The sequence below is a fragment of the Mytilus trossulus genome, chromosome 3 (assembly GCF_036588685.1).
Source record: "Mytilus trossulus isolate FHL-02 chromosome 3, PNRI_Mtr1.1.1.hap1, whole genome shotgun sequence".
Taxonomy (NCBI): Eukaryota; Metazoa; Mollusca; class Bivalvia; order Mytilida; family Mytilidae; genus Mytilus; species Mytilus trossulus.
Window position 1 is genome coordinate 66,433,279 of NC_086375.1, and position 16,746 is coordinate 66,450,024.

At 33.0% G+C, this 16,746-nt stretch overlaps 2 protein-coding genes across 3 annotated transcripts; one reads left to right on the forward strand and one right to left on the reverse strand.

Moving 5' to 3' along the window:
- Window positions 1–2,070: 2,070 nt before the first annotated feature.
- On the forward strand, window positions 2,071–12,518 carry LOC134709652 (C-C chemokine receptor type 8-like). Of its 2 annotated transcripts, none has more exons than XM_063569804.1 (2): window positions 2,071–2,251; window positions 11,008–12,518. In XM_063569804.1, exons 1-2 carry the CDS (start codon window positions 2,183–2,185, stop codon window positions 12,160–12,162), a joined length of 1,224 nt encoding a protein of 407 aa, XP_063425874.1. In that variant the 5' UTR covers window positions 2,071–2,182; the 3' UTR covers window positions 12,163–12,518. The 2 variants fall into 2 exon arrangements, with proteins under 2 accessions (XP_063425874.1, XP_063425873.1); XM_063569803.1 differs by lacking the exon at window positions 2,071–2,251 and adding an exon at window positions 8,771–8,886.
- A 2,380-nt stretch (window positions 12,519–14,898) lies between these two features.
- On the reverse strand, window positions 14,899–15,300 carry LOC134710965 (uncharacterized). Its single transcript, XM_063571386.1, has one exon. It carries the CDS (start codon window positions 15,298–15,300, stop codon window positions 14,899–14,901), a length of 402 nt encoding a protein of 133 aa, XP_063427456.1.
- Between the last annotated feature and the right edge of the window lie 1,446 nt (window positions 15,301–16,746).

Here is a 16,746-nt window from a genome sequence, read left to right on the forward strand (position 1 = left end):
TATCAGAAAAGGTACATGTGAAAATCCAGGTAGCAAACATTGATTTTTCGATGTTTATTTGACATTTTTGATCGGTGTTGTGTGACAATTTTGATCGTTTTACACGGAGCTCCGCCATTCTAAGGAAAACGTTTTGATGCATATATCTTTCTTATTATTTTATTGGTTCATATTTACATAAAGAATGTTTTAGCTATCAAAACTTGAAGCAGAAACGTTATATAGGAACATAAGAGTTCGTCAAAGTTTCCATCAAGCAACTTGTTATTTTTCGAATGTCGGAGCACCGCTTGACAGTCTCCCGAATGACCAAATTATTAGAAACCCGTACAGTTCCGTTCCCACACTGTGTATACTGTTTTTAACGAATTCCATATTTTATCAATGGACAAAGATTTCTATTATCCCACTAATTCAAAAATCAAATGTTGCAGTGAGCAGGACTTTCCCTTGAAGATCTCTTTTTATTGTCAGTGCTACAACAACTAAACGATACGAAAAACTTATAAAATGATGATTTACCTATTTCATCAGTTGATTGTATGGATATTCGTAAGGATATATATAATTTATCAATAAGTTTTCAAATACATTATTTCAGATGTCTTTGGTATTTTTTTTCATCCATCTTGTCTATCATTTTTCTGGATCATATTTTTCAGTTTCATATTTGTTTTTTCAGAAACAAGGGATATAAGCTTCTTCGTGCACCTGATGTGGACATTAAGGGCATTCAATACACCATCCCACGGTGACAGCCGTGGTGTAGTAGTTAGTGCATCGGACTACTAACACATAGGTTCCTGGTTCGATTCCCGTTCGGGATGAAAATTTCAGGAACTCAATTTTCGGCTCTCCCATGACAACATTTGCGAGTATGGTCTTGAGGGAACGATGATAGTCCGTCGGAATGGGACGATAAATGGCTGACCCGTTTTAAGAGAGAGCCATATCTCTTGCACGTTAAAGACACCCTTGTAGATTTCGAAAAAGAGGAGGCTAATGCCGCTACAAGGCATCACTCGCACCCGCAAAGTGGAAAGGGATTAATATAAGTTGCAAAATGTGTTTCCCAATCCACTATAAATAAATATGTTTAAACTAAACTAAACATCACACGGTGTAATGTTATTTTTATTTAATACATTCACAAATCTAAAGAAATACCTAAATGCGCTTTTTTCAAGGACATTGATGGTCGATTTTTTTTATATTTACTGAGGTTTTATACAATGTGGATAAAAATACGTTCTATTGTTGTTTCAAAAGAAAAACACCAACGGTTCTTGTAAAACAATTTTAAATATATTTTTTACATTAGTAATCATTGTTGGAATATAGAACTTTATTGAAAAAAAAGTAAAATGCGTAACGCCGAGAAAAAAATCTAAACGGAAATTCACTAAGCAAAAGGCAAAATCAAAATATCAAACACATTTAACGAATTGATAACTTCTAGCATATTCCTGCCTTGGTACAGCCATTTATATATATTGGATTTCATGATTTGCGGGGGAGGGGGATGGGCGAAAACCGGCCTATTTTGCTGTTTATCAACAGGTTTTAATTAATTATCATCGATTATTTATTAATTAGTACAAATAATCATTAATATATTGACTTGTATATTATTTCCTGGTTGTGGCTAAAGAATATAGAGTACACAATATTACAGGCAGATTTACTTTATCTTGGATTGCAAAAAAACTGATACAATTGGTATAGTTTTTTGCTTAAAATCTTCATATTTTGCGATCTTGGTAGTAAATGTATTATACTGTTCATTTGATTAAAGAAAAATCAATAATGCATTGCATAAAAGCAAAATTTCATAAAGGTTATTGGATTTTAATATTAAATGGAATGTTAACATATTATGTTTAATGAATTTGATAATAAATTGAGATTCACAGCAATACATAAAATAAAAAATCCAAAGGTACAATGTGAACCCTTAGGAATACATACAATCTGTTCAAAAACTTTATTGGCGAAACGTTCATAGATGTTATCTCATAGAAAATCATTAGATTTCAATCATCTAATCACAGTTCTAGTAAGTATAGCCAACATGTTTACCCTTCTCATTATAGATGAAGGCTTTACATGAATTGCATCAAATTAATGTCAAATAAGATTTTCGAGGACAACTTGATAGAATAAGAAATCGTCTGCTTGATAAATGTGTGTGGAATTGAAGCAGCATGTCTTAATTTCTAGTACTGTGGTAGCTACATTTTCAATTCTAATTGTAAGTTTAAAGTATTTAGAATATTTCTAGTTTGGTTTCCGCATGTACGTCTTTTTGTTATGAACTTCACATATTTGTTACCAATGGACAAAGGTATCATTTAATAACTCTTATTTAAAGTTCAAAAGTGTGCAGGATTTTCCCGCTTTTTAATAACTTTTTTACATAACAAAATAAAATTGAAAATAGAAATGTGGAATGTACCAGGGACAACAACCCGACCAAAGAACAGACAACGGTAGAAGGTCACCAATAGGTCTTCCATGTATACAATAAATAGTTATCAAAGGTACCAGGATTATAATTTAGTACGCCAGACGCGCACTTCGTATACATAAGACTCATCGGTGACGCTCATATCAAAATATTTATAAAGCCAAACAAGTGCAAAGTTGAAGAGCATTGAGGATCCAAAATTCCTAAAAGTTGTGCCAACTACGGCTAAGGTAATCTATGCCTGGGATAAGAATATCCTTAGTTTTTCGAAAAATTCAAAGTTTTGTAAACGGGAAATTTATAAAAATGACCATACTATAGACATTCATGTCAACACCGAAGTGTTGACTACTGGGTTTGAAATCGTTAAATTTGTTAAAGTATAGAATGTTATTGAAAAAAATCAAATGCCTAATTCCGAGTAAAATTCTAAACGGAAAGACCCTAGGCAAAAGGCAAAATAAAAAACTCAGACACATCAAACGAATGGATAACAACTGTCATATTCCTGACGTGGTACGGGCCTTTATATTAATTTGATTTCCAGGATTTGCGGGGGACAAAACAACATATTTTTCTGTTTATAAACTGATTTTAATTAATTATCATTGATTGTTTTTAATTAGTACAAATACTCAATATTATATTGACGTGTATACTATGTCCTGATTGGAGCCTAAGGAAACAGAGTACACAGTATAATTCTTTATTCCGTAAGCAAATATACAGCTCATAGGATTAAATACATACACAAATTATACAGTTTACATAAACATATACAGCATTAATATATAGCGGAGTTTGGCATACAATTTACATTGATAATAAAGGTTCATAACACAATCAAGTGTTACGAATTTTCTCTGCCTCATAGAGGTATTTACCCAGATTATTTAATTCTTTAATATTTCTTACAGATAGTAATTGAACTAATTTGAAGGTAGATGGGTTTCTATAATAATATATCTTAATATATTTACTTCTGACATTTACATATTTATCACACTCTAATATAAAATGATATTCGTCTTCGATTACTTTCTTATTACACATATTACAAACACGCTCATTTCTGGAAATATTAAAGTATCTTCCAGTTTCTACATTAAGTGAATGTGAATTGATTCTATATCTAGTTACATATGACTGGTATAAACTGTTCAATGGTCGATTTAAATAAAATTGCAAAGTATGTCCATCATGTATATATTGATATAAATTACATTTTGAAGTATTTTCAAAAAATGACAAGGCTTCAGCTATATAATTATCAACAATTCTTTTTTTAAATTCATGCAAAAATAATTGACTATTTCCAACACTTTGTGCTAACCATATATCATTAAATCCATACCTGTTTAGTATGTCTCTTATTTTACAACTCCAATTGAGTTTATCATTCGGTTTGACAAAACTAGATTCGTACATATCTTCATAAATACTATTCAATATACAATTATTAGATTCTAATAACTTCAACCAGTAACGTATCATTCTTACATATCTGTTTACATACAATGGTAAACGCCCAAGTTCAAAATACACCATGTGGTTTACAGTCGTTTTTCTCACTTTCAAAATTCTTTTTAGATAATACAAATGAAGCGTTTCTATATCTGCTCCCTTATGGAAACCCCATATTTCACAACCATAATTCACAATACTTGTTACATATGTATCAAATAAGGACATCAAAGTCTCAGTGTTATAACAATCATCATAAATTTTACTCAATAAACAAAATGTAGCCTTTCTACCCTGTTCAGATAGTGTTTTCTGTGTTACAGTAAAAGTACCGTTATAGTTTAATAACAAACCAAGATATACAAACTGATCACACATTTCTATCATTTTACCATTCAAATACCATTTTTCGTTCTCTTTCAGTACACCTTTGTTACGAAAAACAACTATTTTGGTTTTTCTTAAATTAATGTCAAGGCCATTCTTGTATGAACTATCATATACAGTGACTATCATTTTTTGTAAATCAGATATACTTTCGCTGAAGAGAACTGTATCATCAGCATACATAAAAAGATAAAGATTTAACAATTTTACTTCATATGGTTCTATTCCTTGTTTAATTAACTCAATTTCTATGTCATTTACATAAATTGCATATAAAAATGGTGATAATGATTCGCCTTGCATTAGGCCAACATTACAATGAAAGAAATCTGAAAATTCACCATCTAATTTAACACAAGTTTTTAACTTAGAATACATTGATTTAATAAGATTCAGTAAATTTCCACTAATACCACATTTTAACATTTTTTGCCATAAAACATAATGTGACACACTGTCGAAGGCTTTGACAAAATCAATAAAACAACAATAGAGACGTTTTCCTTTACGTAAACTTTTTGATACAATAGAATGAAGGGCAAAAATCGCGTCGTGTGTACCATATCCAGGGACAAATCCAAACTGCGCATCAGTCAATATACTGTATTCTTTGCACCACTTTAATAGTCTTGTATTAATGACAGAAGTAAACAATTTCCCAACATGAGACACAAGCGAAATTCCTCTGTAATTTCCTGTTTCATCAACTGGACCTTTTTTAAATAGCGGAACTAAAACACTCTTGACCCATATTTCTGGAAACCAACCTGTAATAAGTATTACGTTAAAAAGTTTACATAACAGTGGCAGTAGGGCTGATTTACACTCCTTCAAAAATTCATTTAATAGATTGTCATAGCCTGTTGCTTTTTCAGTTTTCAATTTTTTAACACAAACATCAATTTCTTGCTCCGTAAAAGGTCGGTCCAATTCTTCATAAATGACTTCATTGTTGACTTCTTCTTCCGGTCCGTCGTCAATTTCTTCTTTAGAAACTAAGTTTTTAAAATGCGTCACAAAATCGTTTAACTTTATGTTGCTTTGTATGGCCTTTTTTCGTTTCCGGAATTTTCGATAAAAGTACTTTGGATTCTTTTTTCTCATAGAACTCAACATGTTTCCCCTCTGTTTTTTATATCGTCTTTTTAAACTATTCTCGCTTCGTTTAAATCTTTGTTTAGCAAGATTTAAAATTAGTCTATTTTCTTCACACTTATTTTGGTTAAATTGTTTTAATGAGCGTCTATATTCTATATACAATTGTTTGCAATCATCGTTTATCCACGGTTTATCTTGCCCTATATGTATAGGTTTATAAGTTCGCTTCGAGCTGTTACAATAATCACATTTTAAAACTTTAGTCACTTCTGTTTTTGTATATTTATTGACAATACCGGAGAGACACGAATTAATATTGTTCACAATTTCGTCGATATTCCTTGGCTCGTCGGATAAACTATTCATCAGTTCATTAACTTTATCGGAATTTGCCGCAAGGTCCCTTTTAACGTCATCTTTAAACCCTTCATTCCATTTATAACAATCATATTTTACAGTTTTACAAGTACATATTTCATTTAAAGTTAATCCTTTAAGTTTAAATACAACTTTTAACGGTGCATGACATGAAAAAGTAGTAAAATCACCAATGACAAAATCATTAACAATAGAAAATGAATCACAAGATAAAAGCAAATAATCAATTACGCTACATCCATTCTTATTTTGAAATGTAAAAGTTTCACTTTTTTTCCCAAAACGACCATTACATACTCTTATACCAGAAGATTTACATAAGTTCAAAATTTTACGACCAAATGAATTAGCCGGCTTTATGTCCTCTGTTGTTCTTTTACTTGGAAGATCAGGTTCATAATTAAGTAAATCAGTTTCATTGCAATTAAATACATTTAAATTGTCTTGCATTATGAAGTCATTTTCTAAACCTATTCTTCCGTTGAGATCACCAATCACTGCAATGTTACCTAATACACTGTAATGTTCTATTTGTTCCTGCAAAACTTCAAAGACATCTAAGTCATACCTTCGGTAAAACACATTATTATCAGGGGGCATATATATAACACACAGGTACAAATCTTTACTATCAAACATAATAACATTGCTTATTTTTAACCATATCATACTATCAGCACAACAATTCAATACTTCAATATACGGATTTAACCACTTTCTATAGAAAACAATTACTCCTCCTCCGTTGCACTTTTCCCTATAAACAAACTTTTTATCATAACCATTTAATTCAAATTCCGTCGGGCATTTGACCCAGCACTCATTTAAGCATACGATATCACAATTTGTTATTTCCGTTAAGAATTCTTTGTCTTTTAGTTTCCGCAACAGACCTTTGGAGATATTCCATGAGCACACATTTAATGAACATTTATTACATTTATCACTTTCAACAGTACTACAGCCATTCTCCGCAAACTCTTATTCCTTCCACAACTTTCCTTCAATGAACAATTTATCCCCTACTAGATATGCCTCTTTATTTTCTTTACGTTTTTCCTTCATCACTGGTATCAATTTCTTTCGTTTTAGTAACACCTCTGTCGGATACTGAGGACTAATTCCAAAACTTGTTTGTCTTAAGCGACCCGAAGCTTTTCGTACCATTTCTCGATCACCGAATTCAGCAAATTTTACCACTATTGGTCTCGGTTTTTCGGCATTCGTCTTTTTCCTACCAAGTCTGTAGGCCTTTTCGAGTTTTATGCGCGTTTTAGCATCTTTAATGTTCAACCTTGTCTCGAGAAAATCTGTAATAATTTTGATGCAATTTTCCGGTTCTTTTTTTCCCGCCGCATTCGCCTCCTCGGTATCACCCTGTGTCCCGTTTATTCCGGTATCCATTTCAGTAATTTCCATTTGTTCATCGATAGCAAAGAACAGAAGATTATTACTAAAGTTTTGTTTTTCAACGTCGACAAGTCTATTTTTCACATTTAAGTTTACTGTTTTTGAGGTTTCTATACTTTCAGACACCTTTTCAAGTTTCTTTTTAATAGCTTGATGTTCATCTTTTATATCGGACATAAATTGGGCACTATGTTCAAGCGTACTTATTCTGTCTTTGCAGGATTTCATATCAACATCAACAGCAGTAAATTTCGATTCGTATTTGTTTAATCGCTCTTCAATACAGTCTAGCTTGTTGAGTTTTGTTTCCATCGCATCAACTTTTTTACATAATTCATTAAGTATGATCTCAATTCCGTTTGTTGCTATATGAGGCGGTAGGGGTGGGGGTGGCGGTGGTGGACTGGGGTATTGTTGAAACTGGTAGGGCTGGCCATGGTACTGGAAATTTGGTGTACTTGATTGAATGGGTGTGTATTGACTAAATCCCTGATTAATTGAATTGTTCATGTTTGTATTCTGATCGTAATTAATAGTAGGTGAGTTGTTGTAAAGACATGATAATGCCTCGCTGAGTGTATCTGTTAATAATACCTTGTTTTCGTCAACCTTTATGTCACCTGAACACTTTTTCTTCTTTCCTTTTGTAAACAAAGAACTGTCACTTGTCGAGCCTTCAGATGAATTGTTTCCTTTAGCCTTTTCCCTCTTTCGTTTTTTGTCCTTTTTGTCCTTTTTGTCCTTTTTGATTTTTTTGTCAGTCTTTTTTGGCATTACTAATCACATTTAAATCCAATAAAAATTAACGAATGCTGCATATTCACAAGTTTTAACGCATTTTTAAATCATATTTCAAGAACGAAAATTTTCACTGCCATTCAAACTGGCGCATGCGTATATATATATATATATGTATAATTTCAGACAGATTTATTTTGTCTTGGGTTGGAAAAAAACCGTATACAATTGGTAAACTTCTTTGCTTAAAATCTACATATTTTGTGATCTTGGCAGTTAATATAATTTACCAAGGAATTGCATATTTAAAATTCCATAACTATACTGTTCATTTGAATAAAGAAAAAACAGTATTGCATTTTTTTTTACTGTTTTAATATTTATTTATTTTCATAAAATTTGTTTGAATAAATTTTTTAAATTTTGTCATTCAGTGGAGATATCTTTTATAGTAAAATTTTAGGGTTCTAATGCACAAAAAACTGTTTCTGCCTAAAAAGATCTCATATACCATATAAGAGTATACAATAGACCATTTGCTTTTGTTCATAGAGAAGTGTCTATGTACTAACGACACTATCTTGCACTTAAAATTTGTGTATTAGTAAAATTGACAACTAAACTGATGTATGAACTGTTAACGTTCAGTAAATATACATTTGAAACACCCGAGAGGTAAAATTTGTACCATCTGCCTTTCAAATTATATACTTAAATGTCATTTATCCTAGCTGAAGGGTACAAATGAAAATATTCGAAAAATTATCAAACATACAAACATGTGTGACACGCGCCGTATTAAGTAATTAAACATCTAAAACATAGACGCTTGAAGGCAACATGATGTTGATTGAAAAAATGTGATGAAAAAATTGGTGATTTTATATTTAATGTTATGGCCAAATGAAGTCATGATAGTGGTAGCTACGTTGTTTATTCTGACTGTAAGTTGAGTACTTATTTATTTTTTCTCTCTCTTTTTGTCTAAAAATAAATAAAAATAAAAAGATATCAATTGTATGCGTCCGAAGCTCTTTTGTTATAATACTCTCGGTGTTAACTTTTTATGCCGTTCTTTCGTTCGTCCGTTCGTCCGTCCGTTCATCTCGCTTCAGGTTAAAGTTTTTGGTCAAGGTAGTTTTTTATGAAGTTGAAGTCAAATCAACTAGAAACTTAGTACACATGTCCTCTATGCTATTATCTTTTTAATTTTAATGCCAAATTAAAGTTTTGACGCCAATTTCACGATCCACTGAATATGGAAAATGATAGTGCGAGTGGGGCATCCGTGTACTATGGACACATTCTTGTTACCAATGTTTTGACGCTTATTTTTAATAATTGTTTGCTATGTATTACCCAAAACGTCACTGTAACTTCAGGTATTCTAATATTTCATTATACATCGAGAAGATTATTGCTTAGTCTTTAGTTTTCTATGTTGTGTTTTGTTCACTATTATTTTATAAATAAAAAAATGTACGTAAAAAGATACATTGAAATAATTTTGGAAGTTAAATATCATTTTTTTTTAAAAATCAAAATCGCTGACTTAAGAAAAGTTTCATTAGGCTAAAGGTATGCATGTTTACCGGTGCTTTCACACAGCTAACTCCAAATGAGATATTTAAGTCATACAAGAAGATTGTTTGAACAGTTTAAATGTGGTTACAACCAAATAAGCTTCATAAACGTCAAAACTATGACGCAAATATTTGTTCTCGTAAAGTGTCATTCAGTTGCTAGCGATAATGTGCAGTTGCTAATTGTGTAATACACAAAAGGGATACAAGGAATCACCAAGCATACTTAGCAGTACAGCAGACCACATCAATCACCATAACCGCACTTTTCCGTTAAAAAAAAACTTAATCTAACAACAACAAGCAACACACGGTTCAGTTAGTCGTACATGGTACATGCTCAAAATGGTGTGAGGAGTCCAATTAACGTGCCAAAAACATCCCCCCCCCATAACAAAGTTTTCCGAATTTTAAAGATAAAAGGAACAATAAAAATAATCGCAATGCAGATACCAACACAATAAACATCAACTTCAACAGGGAAATTTCAAACGTCCTCCCTATATGATGCGACAAGAGGATTCCGAACATACGCGTCAATAAATGAAACTTAGCGATCGCAAAGTTGCTAAAACCTCTTTCTATTACGATAATTGGTCCAGATGTTCAAAGAAGGAACGTGTGTGCACGTCAACTATGCTTTACAACACTAAATGCTGTTTGTACGAAGTATATCAACCTGAATCATGTTATTCGTTGTTTTTTGTATTTGAACCTCTCTTTTTTTTTACAGGGGTTGGGTGTTTGTAGTTGATGTGGCCTGTTGAATTGTCCATGTGGTGTGAGTGCCAATGAGACAACTCTCCATCCAAATAACAATTTAAAAAGTAAAACATTATAGGTCAAAGTACGGCCTTCAACACGGAGCCTTGGCTCACACCGAACAACAAGCTATAAAGGGCCCCAAAATTACTAGTGTAAAACCATTCAAACGGGAAAACCCACGGTCTAATCTATATAAACAAAACGGGAAACGAGAAACACGTATATGTCTATTATCATTTCGGTAACAAGATGGCTGCAAATAAATGCATAAATAAATTCAAAAGACGGATAATATGTGGACAGACAATACTTCTATTTACATTTGGAAATAACGAGATCGTAATGAAGTTACATTCTTTCTTTTATTTAGTTAATTTATCACTCAAGAGATTTTACGGTCGCCATCATGAGCTGATTGGCCATTATGACAAAAGTGTGATAGAAATCATATCTGATATTCTTCCTCAGTCATAATAACCTTCAATCATTACCGATCTGAACAAAGAAATAACACGACGGGTGCCGTATACGGTGCAGGAAATGATTACCCTTCCGGAGCACCTGATTTCACTCCCGGATTTTAGTGGAGCTCGTGATGTTTCTTATCTATTATTCATAACTGTTGATATACATGTCCTTTGTTTTTTTAGTCTTTGTTTACTCCTTGGTTTTGATTGTTATTGTCTTGTTAATCAATAGAACTTCTTCTTTTTTTAGGTTTCGATCAATCTTGCTGAAATGGATTCACTTCCATCAAATTCCAGCTTTTTCAACATGTCGCACATAAACAGCAGTGGTGTTCCTTACAAAATAGAAATATCAGAGACATCAACATCCGTTGTTGGTACTGCAGATACAGGAAACAGTACAAATGTTTTTGATAGACAAGATTTTTGTACTACGCCATACTGTATACCAAATGCTATTATAATCAGCCTCATATCAATCAGCGGCATTGTCATGAACTTGGTCGTAATTGTTATTGTAAAAATTGACAAAAGATTACATCAACCGACCTTCGTTGCAATAGCATGCCTTGCACTGCCCGATTTCACCTTTCTTTTTTCCCGATATATTCGTTATATTATAGATGGGTATATATGGATGAACATTTCAAAATCGGACTACAGGAAAATAAAAATCACGTTAGATTTTATAGGATTAGTAGCAGCAGGATCGTCTGTTTTCCACGTAGTTTTCATGTCCGTTTTGCGTTATTTTATAATTGTGCATCCCTTAAAATCACGAAGTATATTAACAAGTAAAAAGGTTATGCTGATTTCACTTCCGTTGTGGATTGTTGCTGTCGGAAATGGTTCATTCTATATGTATGCAGTAATTTTTAACCTCGATGATAGGAAGTTAGCATTCTACACAAACTTGGCGGTGACAATATTTATGACGGCGTTTCCAATAGTCACTATAAGTATTCTTCACACATTCAAAGCAAAAGCGTTGTTAAATTCCCTTTCCTCTACTGAGATGGTAGTTCGGAAAATGTCCAGAGTGGTTACATTCGTTATTTGCTGTTATCTTATAACAACTACGCCAACTAATGTTATGGATATTATAAGACTTTTCCATCCGAAATATTTCATGTCTAAAGTGTTATTTAGATTGGAACAAGCTGCAAGAATATTTTTCTTCTTGACTTATGCGATCAATCCTTTTATATATTTCATATTTTCACCACAGTTTAAACGTTTCTTCAAAGAAAAGTGTTCAAAAACCCGAATGAAATTTTCACGTTCACCGCAATCTCAAACAATGTCCACTACAATCCACTCACATTCAACACAGCTCACAGAAACCGGTTCTTCAGTTCAAGATTACAATGCAATCAAAACTTTGCACACTCAAACGGATAAATGATAAACTTCACAATAAATGAAACAGAAACGTTAAATTTTAATAATCATATTTATATTTATATTAATTATTATTTTACCTTCGGAGTTTCACTGGCTCAGCAAATGAGCAAAATGGTAGAACTTCTATCTACTATTTCGGATTGTTGAACTTGACAAGGAGATTTTTATGATAAAGTTACCTCATACTTAAATCATCAATTGATTTAACAAATTGTTTATATATATGTGAATAAACTGATGGTGCATATGAGGTACACATTGTTTTCTTTTTTTATCTATATACATACATTATAGTTATTTTGATTTACTTTGTTCAATAGCGCATGTGCTAATACTAATCTTAATGATAATAAAATGGCCTGCAAGTTATACGCAGATGATCCTTGACATATATTTTCTTCTTTCAATAGATGTATAGATGCGTTCTGTGTTATGTTTTTATCATAATGATTAAAGTTTGTAACTCGTTGTTGTTTTTGATTTGAATACAAACAAGAATAACTAACGATACCGTAATCTTATTGTATCCTGGCACGAAGAAGTGTTATACATCATGATAGAGTACCCAAATAGTTTCTTTTTACAGCTTTTTTCGCCTATGTTTATTTATAATCCAGATTAAAACTTTCACTTGTTTGACAGACGCGTACTACAATTCCATTTTATGGACATATGTGAACAAAACAAACAAACAAAAAAGGACACAGCAGTCAACATTGTGTTCTGATAACGAAATACAAGCACATTAACACAATGACGGGATGTATAGTACCGATCCACGACAAATGGATAATATCAAAAATAGACTAAACAGTAAAAGTAATGATTTACAAAGACAAATAAAAGAACATAAATACGTAATGATAAACCAATCAATACCTGGAAAGTATACCTCTAAATTATCGTGTATTGTTTGTGACGTTAATACGGAATATTTATCAACAAGGTCTTCCGATGTTTTTGACATAACATTGTTTCATAAACATTTTGCTCATACACTGCTGACATTTTACAATGTCTGAGTAGCTGTTGTTAGCCCTTGAATATAGAAGGATCTGGGAAATGTCTATCCCATATGCAGGTGAAGTTGGTATATTGTTAATAATCTGCAGGGAAATCAATAATTTCAAAATTAAAATCGTCTCGTTTATCATAGATTATTGTACTTAGACGACCGCTCACTTGTGAAAGTCTAAAAATGATGCAGAGGTGAACGTGTCTGTTGTTTCTTGAATTTCAAGTTCTGGAGGATATATCAATAGAACAAAATCAGACAATGTTTGATCGACAATGGAAATAGCATCACCAATATATCTGAATATGAAATCAAATGATATGGCTTCTTTGATTTTCGTTTAATTGATCAGCTGTTTTGCCGTAATTCCGCGGGTAAGATAATCTGCTGGGTTTTGGTCTGTAGGGCAATATCTCCAATCACTGTTTGTTATCCAACTCAACACTATTTGACTGTCATTCCAAAAATATGTCTATTGAAATCGTTGTGAACGATGTCTCCTACTTCAATATTTTGAACGTTGTTACCAGTTGCACGGTGGAATTCTCGTAAATATGTTAAATATTCATTCCTCCAACTTGTACGGAAATGTTCAATAAGTTGATGTTGTCTCTGAAGTTTTTTGTAACAAGACGAATGGTTAGAATTGTGGAAGTTTTCAATATCATCCATTTGATGTGGTAGCAAATCCAATCTCCCCCCGTTAAGTAAGTGTATTTGCGTAAGTGGTTGAGGGTCGGTTTTGTCTGCTGATAAATACGTAATCGGACGATTGTTCAGCATACTTTCAAGTTCAGTCACTATTGTTCGAAGCATGTCAATAGTACCACATGATCGACCTAATATTTGTAATTGCATTTTTCGTGAGTCCTTTAAGTCTTTCCCATCATCCTCCAAACCATGGGGCTCTAATTGGGATAAATTTCCATTCGTTTCCGCAATCCACCACTTTTTGTTGAATTGATCCGGCTGCAGCTTTAAATGTATTATCGTTATCTCACATCATACTTCGTTGAAGTGAACGACGTGCCAAAAATCTCCATATCTGGTACAACTTCTAGTTGCACTGCTCGTGTTGCTGCACATGTAAACAGGCAAATATAAGTTTTGCAGTCAATGTTTTTTTTCCTTTTGTACACAAAGCGAACCTGTTGCATCAAAAAAGTACTACTTTTCTACATCAGGCATATAATACCTTAGATGTATTTGGCAAAACTTTTAGGAATTTTGGTCCTCAGTGATCTTCAACTTCGTACTTAGCTTGGCCTTTTGAACTTTTTTGGATTCGAGCGTCACTAATGAGTTTTTGTAGACGAAAGGCGCATCTGGCGTAAATACAAAATGTAGTCCTGGTATTTATGATGAGTTTATTTACAACCACTGGGTCGATGCCACTGCTGGTGGAGGTTTATTTCCCCGAGTGTATCACCAGCCCAGTAGTCAGCTCTTTTTTAGTGCTTGCATGAATTATCTTTGATATGGTTTAAATTATAAATTAACTGTTTACAAAATTTGTGGATTTTTTAAATACTAAGGCTTTTCTACATCAGGCATAGATTACCTTAGCTGTATTTGGCAAAATTTTTATGAATTTGGTCGTCAATGCTCTTCAACTTCGTACTTTATTTTGCCTTTTAAGCTTTTTTGGATTCGAGCGTCACTGATTAGTCTTTTGTAGACGAAACGCGCGTCTGGCGTATATACAAAATTTAGTCCTGATATCTATGATGAGTTTATTTTGAACCTGTAAGTTATCAATGGACTGTTCGGATTGTTGGGGTTCTGTAACCAAAAGAATATCATTACATCTCTGTCATTAACGTCTAATTCTTTGTTTAAAAATCTTTTCTCTATATCAGCTGTCACTGCATATTTCTCCATTATAAAGCGTGTCAAAATTGTAGTAAGGTCGTTCATCATAGGAGGGTATTCTGCTAAACAATTGTTTGGACTATCGCTGTAAGAATTTGCTTTACAACTACAGTTATATTCTATTCGTATAGGTGTGGTCGTGGAATCCTTCTTAACAGCGTGATGTGGTATATAATGAATGAGATTTTCAGTAAGAGTCTTATCGCTTATCTTTTCTATGAAACCTCTCCGTATTTGGTCAGATATCTCCATACATTCGGAACATATCTTTGTCTTTTGAAATACGACGTATCACATTTTCTGTTCTTCTTTTGACGATCTCTTTATGTGTTGGTAACTCCGTGCAGTTTTCTTTCCATGGTAGTTCGGACACATATTTCCCATTTTGTTTTGTAATGGACGATTCGGCAAAGGTTTCCATGACATCTATCAATTGCGTATCATTTCCTAAAGGCTCCAGTTTCCAAAATTTCTCTAAATCGCAATAGTCCTTTTTATGAGATATCAAAACATTCATCATTGAAGTTGACTAGTTAGTGTTCTTGACTGGAACTGGACCTGACAACAAAAATCCGAGTTTAGAGCTTACAGCAGTCGGACCATTTTCATGCATTACTTTAACTTGTACTATATTCCAATAAAAGTCTGCTCCAATTAGAAGAGTTAACTCAAATGACTCTGCGTCTGTAACGGGGTGTGCTAGAGATAATCCGTGTAGATAGTGTAGTCCCTGCGTGATTTTTCTACTCTGGCTCTAAGGGGTGATGCTATCGCGGGTACTATCAATACTTTTATAGGTATAATTTCTCCATTATTGGCTTTTAACTGTATCGTGGTTTTGACTAAATTTCTAATACCGCCAGTTTTTTTTCCCGGAAGAAACTATTTTCAGATTTTCGGATCCTTCTTTCTGTACATTTAATTTAGTAGCTAAGTGTGCAGTTATAAAGACAGTTGGACTCCCTCGTCGAAAAGTATGTTTCAGTATTGTTTACCGACATTACCTGAGCTACTGCTGTTTTCAGCAAAACAGTTGAAGTTTCTTAACTTTCCGATGTGTACAACATTGAAGTTTCTGTGTTGTCTTTATCTTCTGATTGATGTGTTGTATTTTCTTGCAAATTGATGTACGATGGCAAATTCTACAGTCGTATTTAGAGCGAAAATCTGATACTTTGTGCGTACCAAAACAATTTCTTCTCTTTAATAATGGCTATTCTTTTTTCATGTTCGGCGACATCCGTGCAGCCATTGGAAAAGTGGTCCCCCTCTCATAATTTGCATGCTTTTCTTTGTGTGGAATTATTTGTTTTTTTTCATACCTTGATACTTCGATGTTTTACCTCGTGGGCGATTTTTGCTAAAATTCATATTAATACTTGCAACAAAATTTGCGGTGTGATTAGCTGTCGACGGTTGATACATGTATTCATTATGTCCGGATTCCTGAATTGAAAGTTCTCTGCAAATAGCGTCTCGTTGTTTCTGTATATTCCAATCACTTCCGTTTTCCTGTTTAATATTTTTTCTGAAATCTGGCGACAATTTCGGTATCAGTAACGAACCAAACATTTCTTGACATTGTCCTAATGATTCTAGACCTCTGAATTATGCCTCTGACTTATCGTAAATTCTGGTGGTAATTTCCCGAGAATTATTGGTATCAGTAACGAACCAAACATTTCTTGACATTGTCCT

Excerpts from the sequence above, each read along its gene's own strand:
- LOC134709652 (XM_063569803.1), top strand. The coding sequence starts at position 8,806 with ATGAAAAAATTGGTGATTTTATATTTAATGTTATGGCCAAATGAAGTC. Across the intron at positions 8,887-11,007 it reads CTACGTTGTTTATTCTGACT|GTTTCGATCAATCTTGCTGA; the intron begins GTAAGTTGAGTA and ends TTCTTTTTTTAG.
- LOC134710965 (XM_063571386.1), bottom strand. The coding sequence starts at position 15,300 with ATGGAGATATCTGACCAAATACGGAGAGGTTTCATAGAAAAGATAAGC.